The 13,713-nt window shown below is 46.3% G+C and overlaps 1 protein-coding gene across 4 annotated transcripts in view; it reads left to right on the forward strand.

Annotated features, from left to right (window-relative positions):
* Positions 1-13,713, forward strand: part of LOC106746419 (transmembrane and TPR repeat-containing protein CG4341) — a 270,936-nt gene that overhangs the window by 211,327 nt on the left and 45,896 nt on the right. For all 4 annotated transcript variants that reach the window (XM_014623013.1, XM_014623016.1, XM_014623014.1 and 1 more), the window contains one exon: positions 12,867-12,952. In XM_014623013.1, coding sequence (XP_014478499.1) covers positions 12,867-12,952 — 86 coding nt within the window. The remainder of the gene's footprint in view (positions 1-12,866; positions 12,953-13,713) is intronic.

The following is a 13,713-nucleotide window of genomic DNA, read 5'->3' on the forward strand; positions in this document are numbered from 1 at the left end:
AAGTAAATGTCCACTTATATTTATAATGCAATATCATATTTTATACAGTATTAACGTACGTCTAATAATATGGCCGGGGACTGTGTGCTGCTATAAAATCTGGAAACGTTTCTACGCGGGTGCTGCTACGATAAAAAGACACGCACACTCAGTCACGAGTCGCGCACGCACTTCGATCGACAATGAATAACCGTGTACCGTCACGCGTATCACCATTTATTAACCATCGCGCGCTAAACGCGTGTATAAATTACGCCGGGTCTCCCGACCTTCACGCGACGTAATGTAAATCACACCCGTTATAAACCGGGTGCGATATTGGCACCGGGGGCCGCCGATGTGCCCGTATTTCCCCGCTGTGACACTGTACACAGGGGCCGGCCGTTTTCTCGGACCGATCCGATAAACAATTAATAAACATAAATTCAGCCGGAATCGCCGATAGAACAGGCGGCGCGGCTGCGTGCCCGCTCGCCCGCCGGCGTCGCATAAAATCGTTATAAATTCTTTTTTACGAGGCAGAGTACATAAAATTGCGCCGAGTCCCTCCCCCCCCACGGCGCGATTTATATCCCGACGCCTGGCGTCTCTGTTTGCGCGACGCCTCGGTCGACTCTCGCGTTCGCCCCCCCTTCCCGGGCCCTTAAAGGGCGATCGTTAAAATACGGCTGGAGTGTCGTAAATCGCCGATCGTTACGGAATCGCGCGGTGCTTCGACCGGCACGAGGAAGGGAAGGCTTCAATTATCGGCGGTGCGGTCGAACAGGCCATTCTTTCTGGCAATCGTCCTCGCCACGACGAGTCGATCTTCCTTCCCCAAGTAATAACGAGTAAATACGTCCGGGCGTAATTCGACGACGGAGAGAGGCATCGACGACGAAGTCCGACGTATCAACGCTCGACCCGACAACGTCCTCGACGAGGGCGGACACCCTCGAGCGGTCATGTCCCTTTCGAGATATCGAGGGTGTACCTTGCGGAGGGATCGCGAATAAAGTATGAGAATAAGCGCGCGATTAGACGTTTATGATCTGAAGATGATAGGCTCGACGTGGCGATGTAACCGGGTTACATCAGTCTTTTTCAATCCGCGCAGTATTGATTTATTGATTATTTAAAGAAACGGGAACTATAGTTTCCCGGGTAAAAAGCGTTATCGTGGAAAGACCGCGGTTCGATTGTCTGTCTGAGTCACATTATTTAGGCGCCATTTTGTCCGGCGATTGCGACTAAAAGCGCACGTGATCTTACTCATCGCTTGCTTCAAATAATGTGGTGGTGGCTGTGAGCCCGATTGCTTCAAATATCATTACGCAAATAAGATGGCGACTGTCGATATATCGAACTCAATGATGCTTCTCTATTTATATCCGGGACCGTAGAGGAAACTAAACGTCAAAGTAGCAATCTGTTGCTGATAGTATCACGTTAATGTCCACAAACGAATTTGTACAACAGACTCTATATATGCACAATCCCATCCCCCAGGCATCGTGTCTGAATATTCGTGCATCATGACTGCTGCTTTGGAGTGTCGTTGCCGATTCGCCGCATAATCAACAGTCATGATGCACGAATATTCAGACACGATGCGCCTGATTGGAAATTTTCGATGTCATTATGTCCAAGGAATGGGAATCTGCTGTATGTACTGCTATAAAGTATATACATGCACATACACGCATACGTATGTATACAAACATCTATACAAACAGGCGGAATAAAAATTGCGACACTTTTTTCCGATGAGTTTCGCAACGCATCTCGCTTCCAATTATAAAATCTATCTCCTGTGAGAGAGATACAAAAAAAATTCTTTCCTTGGACACGAAATGCGTTACGAAACACATCGGAAAGAAAGTATTACAATTTTCAATCTGCCGACTATGTGTACTAGTTTACTCTACTTAATTACATTGTATGTAAAGGCTATTCTGCCGGTCAGTACCCGGGAAAAATATAATTATTTTTAATCATATAAAATCATATATGAATTTTGTCCATATATGTGGTTACATATATGATCATATAAGTCTAATCATACGTGTCTATATGAAAAAAACTGTCATTTAATGTCGAGATCGTGCGCTGTCAGAAGCACAAGTAGCCAGAAACATTTACTTCGATTGTATTTGCATATAATTTGTAAACAACAGTATTTTTCATTGTGGACATATATGAAGACATATATTTCCAATAAGGGAAATATATTCTCCGAAAATAACGAAGAAACAAATTCTCCCGTTGGCATACGTTCCGACATTTATCCAAAGAAGATGTCGCAACCTTTCTGTCCGGCTCCATTTGTCACAAATGAACGTGTACATTTGTCGTCAGTATAACGTTCATCATAAAAAGAAAAAAGGGAAAGAGAAAGAAAGAAAGAAAGAAAAAAAAGGCATTCGACCATCGTTCGCTGAAATGTGGTCTTTTTCCAGTTTAACACTTTATCACATGCTTTATCACATGCTTTATCACACGGCTTGATCACGCGGCATGTCACATGAGTTTCAGGACTCTGCGATTATACCTTCCCACGCTCTTTCTCCCCATTTCTCCCGATATACATATTTCACACTTTTTACATTTATTCCTGTCCGTCAGGATTTTCCCTACGCGAAACGGCGGATAAAGCGCGAGCGCGCGCTTACGGTCGCTATCGGTGCCTCGTAATGTCGGCTCGCAACGATTTCTCGTGTGTGCACTTACGGGCCGGGGGGTTTTAGGACCGGCGTGTGTTTTGAACTGAAAATCCGTTGGCCCTGATTTCGACTTGGAAAAGCCGACGCGTATGTGACCACGGCGGGGAGATAACCGCCGGACAGTCACGGACACACGAGCCGGGCGAGCGGGCACGTTATAGAGACTTTCCGCGTGACAATAGCGGCGGTCGATCGCGCGATTCGGCAGCGTCGATGATGACAGTGACAACGAGGGAGGACGACAATGGTGCTGACGGTCGTCCACCCCATCGTCGTCCTCTTCCTCGTCGTCGTCGTCGTCGACGCTTGACGAACGTGGCGGACGGCGAAATTGATGCCGCCGGAGAATGCCGGCCAGGGAAAGGTGACCGATCGCCGATAAGCCGGCAGCTCGATTTATCCGTTTTTACACGTTTTCGCGCGGCGGAGGCGTCGGCGGATAGTCGATACTCTTCGCGACGCGCTGATAACGCCTCTGTTACACGCGCTACGAAAAATGACCGGTCGGAAAACCGATTCGAATCGAGTTAAAGGCGAGCGCAATTTTCAGGATTATACACGGTCCCTGTCCGTATTATATTAGACGCAACCTGAATTTTTTACTATTCATTGACTCCCGAGGACGAGCTTTATAGTACGCCTCATATATCGATCAAATTATGAGTTAAAGAGTGTGACGCCGAAAATCATTCCAATGAAGTAAACATAAAATTAGTAGCTTTCCTTCTCTTTCTAACTTGCATTCGATTAAAAAATCAAAGTGCGTCTAATAATAGGGACTGTATATATCGTGAACTAACTGCTTGAATCTTTCAGTAAAATTCTATTGTTCTTTCGTCGGCGCTCTTTTCGTGCAATCTCTTGTTCTGTGTGAAAGAAAAACTCGAATTTAGCTCGACGGAGCAATTGTAAAGCTGGCCGAATGCTGGTTATTGCTGTTTATTGTCTGATTTACTTAACTTTACTTCTACTTCCACACTTGTTTTACGTTTACTCTTCCTGCCAGAGGTAGGATTACTCGTATTATGCAGTAGATTCAACTTTCTGGTAGTTGAGAGAACATTCATATTACAAATACATGTAACTACGTTTCGGCTTTGTCGAATTTTCCAACGTCGACTAAACGTTGCAGTTGAAATTGCTTTCGGATCCCCGAATCGTTGATCCGACTCGATTCTCATTCGACTTGACTCGACTGCAGTTTGTGTAACAAAATTTACGGAAAATCCGAAATCTAATTCTATTCACGTGAGATTTGTCCATGAGCGTGCGTGCTTTCTCCGGAAATTCCGCGAATTATTACCCTTGTTATTTCGAGATGCCTTCCCTCGCTCTTTTATTAGTTACACACAAAAGACGGGGATTACTTATATCTGGATAAGCGACTCTCACGCGGACGATTCCTCCTCTCTCAGTTGCAAAATAAACATCATTCCCGAGTTCCAAGCGTAACTTCGCTGCGAGTTGAACCGCGGGAACGCAAACGGACAGTGAAAACTTACTGCTTGATATCAACTCCGGCCGGAATCACGGCGGAGTAACGCGATCTCGATCTTACCCGCGTAAAAATTTTCTTAGATTTCCCTTAGATTAGATTGCAGCATGGATTCCAATTAAAATACTCGAAGATCTCCTAAAATAGGTTATTCTACTGCGATCCCGATCGGGAATCACATTCTTATTACAAACAATAAGACACGGATAATCCCGAAGTTCACACTTTGACGAGTAAAATTAATTCGGAGACAAAAATATGTTTCCTTCATTGCTCTCAAATCAAAACAGCACGAACCTTATCTGGCTGCCTAATATCACACTTCTGTCCGGAATTTGCACTAGACTTCCCGATTAGAATCCATAATTATTTCGGGAATTCGAATTCCGGATCCGAATTGGATCACAAAGAATTCTCTATCTGTGCGAGAATATTCGACGGCAAGGCGAACGTTTCGTATAACGACGACGCGACGCGCACGTCCGATAAAATCCGGCGAATTTTCGCCCGAGGCGAGAACCGATCGCGAAATCCGCCGTATGGTATTCGACAATGCGCGGGGGGCTACCGTTACATTCCAGGGAGCCCCTATTGTCCCCTGGGCGGGGGAGGTCGGTGCGCGCGACTCGCGGCACATCGGCGTTGTAATTTGGCGACGCGCGGACCCGACGATGTGTCCGACACCGCGTTTCCCCACAATGACTTGATACTCGAAATTTACGCGACAGCACGCGAAATTCCACGGACAACGGCAAAGACGTCTATCCTTCTCTCGGCGTTCGCTCGCTCGCTCCCTCCCTCCTTCCCCCCGACCAACGGGAACGACAATGGGTCGACGGCCCGGGAGAATCCGGGGCCACATTGTCCGCGACGCAACGATACACGCTCGTTGCGTATCGGATGGCTGCGCGGATTACGGTTAAATTTAATATTCATAAGGATAATGCACACGGTATTACGGCGATACCGGCCGGCCGATCGATATCGTAGTTGCTTACCCGATCCAGATTGTTATCGCGACTACATACCGCGCCGACCGGCGCGATAAAGCACGCGCGTTCCGCTCTCTCTCTCTCTCTCGTGCAGCTTTATTGCCGTTTTTATTCCGATTGCAATTCAGGCATTATCGATCGACGCCATCGCGAAATCCATAAGCTGGCCGGCCAACCGGCCTGCCTGCCTGCCTGCGCGGTTATCGCTCCATCGCTCGGCACCCGGTTAGCGTTCCGCGATCGCCGATTAACACCCCGCTATCGACGGACGCGACGACATCCATCCGTTCCGTGATAAGTCGTCACGGATGGCGTTTCATTTTTTTTTTTTTTTCGTTTTTTACTTCTCTCTTCCTTCCGTTGTTTCTCTCTCTATCTTTCTCGTGCAACACTCGCGTCATTCCGCCGCGAAACTTTTCCTCACGGAGATTGGAGTTAAGTGGCGGACGAAAGCACGGCGATATTTTAAGGCCGACTTCGAGATTAAATCGACGTTCGCGATAATGTGGCGTATGATCGATCTCCATAATGTTCCCCGGGACGCGGTCGCTGTTCGACCAACTCCGGCGGCATTTTAAATAACTCCCTCTCATGGTTTCGCTCCGACACGCGCAACAATTGACCCGTAACAGTGCCAAATTTAGCATGCGCGACGGGGAAACGTTGCGAGACTTAAGAGGCCGTAAGATGTTTGATAAGAATTCGACGAAACTCGCGCCACGTGTACGCTGAAATATCGTCTGTGATATCGTGTAATAAGTAACTGCGATTGTAGAAAAATTGATCATTCGAGAATCGAGATGTTTGCTATTAAAGTTGACACTTCTCATGTGTGTTCCTTGAAAAGTTAACGTGTTAATTTTTAATTTCCATTTTTGACATCTTCTAAATTAAAGATATAAGAGTCCGAAGGAAACCATCACGATATTAAAAAAACTAATATACAAACATACACAAATTACACACATGCATTACCGCTCAGAAGTTTCGCTTGATATAAATCTGATAAAGTTAACCGCCATATCTTGCAGAAGAATTATAAAAACATTCGAACGCATTGAGTATAACGTGAAGAAAAATCACAGAATCAGGTAATTTCTGCGAATAAATTACACAGTGGAAAACTGAAAAATTACCTCTTCTGTAAAGGATCGAAAAGTTGAAATAACAAGTAAACGGAATAGACCCGCCTAATTGCTCCAGAGATAACTCCTAGAGTAAACGAAATGCAGAAAAGTTCGTTGAATATGTCTACTCGGAAAGGAGGCTCCAACAAGCTGGTTTTTTCAACCGGCTTTTCCTTTTATTGACATCTCTGTGAAACGGTTTTTTCATGGCAACTCATCCATAAAGACCAGCAGCGGTAATATTTTTTTGAACTGTTGACTGTTTTTTGTTTTGAAAATATAGCGGTGTAAATCTCTTAATTCATACACCGACAACAAATCGCTACGTTCACAGAAATATTTGCTAATATCCCTTAAGGAATATCATAGAGTAATTTATTCTATTTGGATTAAGTAGATGTTATTTGAACGGGGCACTTTCTTTCCTTTCAGTACGCTACATTCAAGTAATATTTGCTTAATCCGAATAAGATAAACTCCAATATTTAGCAAATATCATTATTTAGCAAATATATATGTAGGCTGTTGCACGCGTTGGTACTTTCAACGACGAGATCACGGGGAGAGCGTATTATAAATGGACGCGCACGGCAGAGGCGCGAGCAATTTCACGAGAGAGCTGAAACGTCCGTAAGATTGCGCGATGCCATCACCTTCGCGCGCGCTGGTCGTTGTCGCCCGCAATTAGCTTTTCGGGCGCCCATCGGCGTTACGTTATCACATCGCGACGAGCTGTATAATTAAACGCGCTCGGCTCGGCGCGACGCACGACGCGCGCGCGTATGATTTATACCGCCTCGCGCGCGAAATTAGCGGCGCATCGAACGCGCGTGCAAATATTAACGATTCTTTAATATCGGCCGGTCGGCTGGACCAACGGCGCTCTCCATTGAAAATTTAATATCGGACATTTTTTTTTCCTTTTTCGAGCGCGCTCGGCGTACACACGCGTGTCGAGATGAAACCCAGCGTATTTTCCACGGAGACATTTTTTCCGTGCCGCATCGATATTCGCTCGGATTTTCGCGCAGCGTCACTCGCCGGGAGATTACGGCCTTGCCCCCTCCCCCTCTTTCCCTCTCACGCTCGCTCGCGCGCGTATAACTCGCGGAATTATAATAACGCGCGTCCGGCTGGGCGAATCGCCCGCGTGTAACGCGCGCATTCCTCGTTATTACGATGAAAGCTTTTGTCTCCTCTTCTCCTCCCTTCATCGACTTTCACGTCCGCATGTAGTTATCCGTTCAATTACGCGAAAACACAAGCGCGATTTTATACTAATGAGAGTCCTCGCGGCCGGGCCGCAATTTGCGGGAAACCGGACACCGCTAATTAAGTATAAATTTATACATTTCACGCCGGTATTTTTATATCGGGTCTGCGTGAATCACTGGTCCGGAATAACTCTCTCTCTCTCTCTCTCTCTCTCTCCTATGCCATTACCATATCGCGCGGTCCACGGGGAGAGAGCGCGATCGCTATCATCGGCGGGAGGGCGGGTGGACGGGGGAGGGTGTAAAGTTGTATGAGTTAAGTTTAGTTAAATTTAGTTAGCCGGAACACACACACACACACACACACAGTCCGATCGATAGAAAGTGTCCCTCGTAAGTGTGTAAACATTAAAATATTCTAATGAATTTATAAACTTGTTTGCGCCGCTCGTCTACTTGGCTTCTTTCAATTTGCCCCCCTCCCTCATCGGATTATTCGCTAGCTTTATTTTGATAGCGGCGTTTACCTGCGCACGGCTTAAATCCGTGCGCTTAGGAATATTCGATGACGATTCGCGTTCCTTCGCACGCGGACAAAGATAGGTCGCGTCTATTCGCGTATACAGCCGTTACAAACGCGTTACAAAGGTCGTTCTCCGCGGCATCATGCGCGATAAAAATACTACAGAAATCGACGCGCCACTAATAATAATACGACAACGGCAAAGTGACGTCGCAAGAGCGACCGAGCGAAAATGGAACGCGACAGAGTGAATTCGCGATATAAACGGCAAACTGATTCGGATTATATCGGAATGACTGACTTCTCGGCGTAGCAGAGTTCTCTCTCTCCCTCTCTCTCTCCCTCTCTCTCTGGATCACCTCGAGAGTTGCGAGTGGAAAGGACGCGCGTTGAAGCACTGCGAAAAAAAGCGAGAGTGAAGGCAAAAAACTTGCTACTATTTCAGAGGTGATTCATACATGCACGGCAACATTTTACAGGGGGAATCCATTTCAGTTCGTTCGAAAAGTAACGTCACAGTCGCCGGGTCACGCGAATTCGAGTCCTTTTTCATTGATGCAAAGTAAATACAGACTAATATAGACTTCGGTTTTTTTTTTTACATAAATAGTAGAGTTTTAGATGTAAATAGAGAAGCGCGACTTTAAACATATCGAAAGTAGTGGTACAGGTGCGAGCCGGCAGTTGCCATTCAAGAAAAGAAAAAAGCGCGATATATTTGTATTATTATTGTTATTTCTCTTTTCATATTTAACGGGGCGTTGAAATTGACAAAAATTCACGGAGGTTATTCGCTCGAAAGCGCGCTCGTTAGTACGGAATTGTATTTTTAATCGTCATGTCACCGTAATCGGGTCTATGAAGGGTAATGAGACATTAAAGCATTAACGGACGTAAAATCGGTTAAGTATGAACGTTCCGCCGCGCGTTTTACGTTTTGCGAGCGTCGCCGGACGACGGGTCTCTCGACAATGGCGAGCTCGTCGCCTGCTAACGTTACATCCGCTCCCGCAATAACACTTCGATTCGCGGTGATTCGTCGTGCGATTTGGCGCGTTTCGCATTTTCGGTCTCGCGGCGGCGAGACAGCCGCGTTCGCGCGTCGTGAATCGTGACAACTTTTCGGCGCTCCTCGGCGCGCTTTTATCGACAATACACGTTATGCCGAACCGTTTTACGGGCGTTTCTATTTTATTGGCGCGACGCATAAACGGTCAGATATTCGGCGTCGAAGCGTTTCCGCTATATGTACCTCGCGCGTTCTCCCGCGTCGTCTTCCTCCCCTCCCTCTTCGTTCCCTCCTCCTAACTTCCTTTCGCTCGCTCGTGCTGCGGTGCGCCAATCGTGAGTGAAATTTCCCGACGGAAAGAGGCCGTCGGAAACATCCCCGAGCTGTGGGAAATTCCAGTCTGGAAATATAGTCATTCTTGACCTCGACTGTACCTTCTTCCTCTGGTTTTAGCTCCAAAAATATGCATGCACCCTTTTAACAGTTGTATTTTGTTGTTTACATTCTTTCCCCTGCTATTCTGTTAAAATTCTGATCAAAAAAGCGACGTTACTCCCGTCGATACCGGCACGATCGTTGCGTCGCAAAATTCCCCGGTAGTCGTAAAACCGTTATAGTCAGGGATAATTCGTATAATTATATCCGCGCGCGCGCGCGTTTCGACCGAATGATTGCGGTTTATTTTGCCGATGACCGCGCCCGCTCGTCGTTTGAACCGCCACCGCGGCCACCCGCCGTACGTACGCGCGTGTTTGACGGGTAATGGCATTTGACGCGCCGCGCTGCTTTATTAAGTTTTGCGTTTCGATTGAACGACTCCGGGGGGGGGGGGAATATGCGATCCGTCTTCCCCGTTGCCGCGTTCGCGTAAATTGGCGCGCGCGCTTCGCGTTCAACGTTGCGCGCGATCTAATTCTCAAAACGTAAATCGGATAAGAAACGGAGGGTACGGTTAGATAATTGGAAAAGTGCTACGGTTGTATTTCACCAATTGTGAACTGCAATTTGGGTCAGGAATAAAGTTGCGGGGTACAAACGGGAAATACAGAGGGAAATCAATTAGTTTTATTATTGAAGGAGAATTGCAAAAGTAATGAGTCGTAACCGTTGGCTATTATTTTCGAGAGCTTTAACCGTTTTTGCGGACTTTTTGTACCGAGTCCGTTTCTGTGTTTCGTTCTAATCGGTTCTATGAATCAACCCTTTTATTCATTAAACGGACGCCGGAATCCACGGCGAACTTTTACAAGCAACGATAACGTAGAGGCGATTCTCAGGTTTTAACCAAATTTCTGAAAGACAAAAGTCCGAACTATACGTCAATAACAAGATCTAGGCCGAAATCTACTTTACCGTGGACAACAAATTTTGAAGGTAGGAAAATTTGCTGCTCCTGTATAAAAACAGAGGAACGAAATGGGTTAGATTTCGCGTATTGTCTGTGCACGAACGTGTGTTCTGCATTTTTACTTTCGTATGTAACAAACGTTCCATCGAAACGGGATCTCTCTCTCTCTCTCTCTCTCTCTCTCTCTCTCTCTCTCTCTCTCTCTCCATAGTTGCTCGCAACGTTAGATTCGTTACATAACCCCTTGTTGATCCTGTCCGCCGTGCGTTTCGCAATTTACACCGCTTGAAAAAGATCCGTTAAATCGCCGCGATGCACGGCGCACCGGTAAATGGGCCAAGGGCTGAATAATAAGTTAAACAGAATACGAATATAATTGCAAATTGGCACACAAACCGGAGATTGTTGCAAAATAGAAAGAGAGAGGTAGATGGACAGCTAGAAAGGGGAAAAGCAAGCGAAATGACGGACATGTGTGTGTGTGTATACGCGCTCGCTCTCGCACTGGTGCAAGTCTTCGTCTTGTTGAAAGTTAACGAACGCAGAGTAGCGGCTCGTTAACGAACGGGGATTCTCTTCATCCTGCTGGTTCGCACGCTAGGAAAGGAAATATCCCGTTCTATCTTTCTCGACTCCTCTCTTTCTCTCTCTCTCTCTCTCTCTCTCTCTCTCTGCGTCATCTTCGTCCTTCTTTTCCCTTCGAGTTTGTCGCTCGTCTCTGGGAGGTGTACAAAGCGTCCTCATTAGTATAATTTTTTCACGACGCCGGGTCATTGCGAAAATTCAGTTTGCACTTTGCTAAATGCACTCTTCATTCTTGTAACAAACTAATTGTTTCGAGATGGGAAGGGCCATGTTCGGAAATACTCGAAAATACGTCACAGGGTAAACACGAAGAGACCGATCGGTCCGCGAAGAAGTTCGTCGCGAGTAACCTTGGCATGCGAGAATGCACCGACGTTAATTTATATTTCGACATTAATGAGAGACCGGTGGAGAAAAAAGCGAGCTGGGGATAGTTTCGTACGGAGGCGGAGATGCGCCGGAGCAGCAGGAACACAACACGGCAAACTTCGTTCACTCAGTAATTTACGAGCCAATTCAAATTGTACACGTGCGCTTCGTTAGAAAAGTTCGCATGGTCGAGATTTTGAAGCGCGCGCGCGCGCGAGCGAATCCTCGTGAAGAATCTCCATAATAAATGATTGCAGACACGCACGCGTATGCAGCTACATCTATCCTATAAGCGCGTAATATTCCCGGAATATTATATGAATATTATTCTATATTCAAATAATATTCTTATACACATTATTGTACGCATATATGTATAATTTTTTTAGTACTCGGGAACCGTTTTGAAAAATTAACAGCTCGAGAAAATACGCGCGCACCATAAATATGATAAAAACGCATTTTCCGCAGCCGCCGATATGACAGCCCTCCCCTCTCTCCCCCGTGTGAACTCTTGCCCACTGCCTCTGATCTAGTCGGAAATAAGAAAAATATCGCGACACGTGCGAGGCAAGAAAAATAGCAGCGCGCCATATCGTCCGGTCCGATTTCGATAACGCGCGCGCGAGACGAGAAAAATATCAGCGGGCCGCAGTCGTCTACCGGCTATACTTCACCTGTCGACAAGTGATATTCTCATCGTTTCCCGAGTGACAACTTACAGCGGAAGATTAATCACCGCGACGCCGAAGCCCTTTCTAAAATATGTAGCTTCGCGCGAGAGCGCCCTACGCACATATGCGTGTGCGTGCGTGTAGATATTACGAATCGCGCTTATTGCGCCCGCAATTTAATCCCACCGCGGTAGCGACCTCACTCGCGATAAGTCATCGCCCTGACAAGTAATATTTTTATATCGTTTCTGAAAGTGACGTCCTCCGAGGAAAGATTAATCGCTCACTGTCTGAGAGACGGAAAACTTTTCCTTTCTCCGCACGCGCGCGACGTGACACTTTGATGTTATATATCGAAGAAGGCGAATACCTTTGTACCGCGAGCATGGCGCGCGCCGACGGTAAGCACACCGGCGGTACCGTAAAATTAATTTACTTCGTTAATGGCTGGAGTTTCGTCAGCTTCGTCGAACGTCACTCCGACGTGCGCCCTTTATCCCACGTATCTGTCAACCGATTCTTTCTCTGTCCCTTGAACCTGACACTTGATGTGCTTATTCCGATTCTGAAATATCTGTTATCGTTTCTCCTCATTTTTCTCAAAAACATTGCGAGTAAATCCATATTCGGAATGTCCCTAAATAATAATAAGTCACCGATAACATGCTATATTTCGTTAATAAAGCAGTTTTTAATCGGGCTCTAAATGACCCCGGGTGATCGTTTGCGTAAAAAAAAAAGATAACTATTCCCGTGTTAAACTTGTGCTCTTCTTTCCGCTCGGATCGCGCCTCGATATTAAAAATGGGATGTGTTTCTTTGTTGCAGGGGTATCTTGCAGCAGGGCAGGAAGAACTACGAGGAGGCGATTTTGAGTTATCAACGAGCAATTCATTTCCGACCTTCGTTAGCTCGTAAGTCTTTTAATTACACTTCCTCTACGGGACTTTCGGGGCCGCGCCGTTGGCTCCGTCAGCCGAGTCTCCTCGACTCTATGGCCGTTCGAGCAATTCAACATTTGAGCACCATTAATGCTCGTTTGATGGGCATTTTACGCGTTGTTACCGCCAGATATCGATCGGCGAAGAATCTCCATCTGCGACGGAAAAATATGCGGTCGCTTCGTACGCTAGCAGCTTCTGCAGGGAATGGACTGTCGTTACTTCGTCCACTTCGCGCGCGATACACTTGTCGATTTCTCAATATTCTATGATTTCCGATCGGTGGGGTGTTCATCAACTGAAAAGTCACGAAAAGTCCCGCCTTCAAAGTCACCGTGTCGCTCGGTATGTCAGGCCTGTATCGATAATAGTTACTTGAAACTTGAGATATCCGGATCTGAATTTAGAGTTAGACTCGAGTATTCTAATCAAGTTTTGCGATATATGTGACATTACATTTATAATCGCGATTCAACTGTAAAATTCAAATATAATCCCTCAATTCGAATCCGAGTATCTCGCTTGAGGCGAGTCTCAAGTGTTTCTATCGAAAAAATAACAGAGATAAACTGAAGGGATTGCCTCCCGCCAAAAAACGACCGCTACATCATCGAGAGAAATTACTCCCAACTGCGACCTTGAAACTCTTCGTGAAAATCCACACGAATTTACCGAACAACTTAATGACACGGTCCTCCGATCTGATTCGTAGGGAGAATTAAACGGCTTCACGC

The sequence above is a fragment of the Dinoponera quadriceps genome, unplaced genomic scaffold (genome assembly GCF_001313825.1).
Source record: "Dinoponera quadriceps isolate SergipeBrazil2010 unplaced genomic scaffold, ASM131382v1 scaffold566, whole genome shotgun sequence".
NCBI lineage: Eukaryota > Metazoa > Arthropoda > Insecta > Hymenoptera > Formicidae > Dinoponera > Dinoponera quadriceps.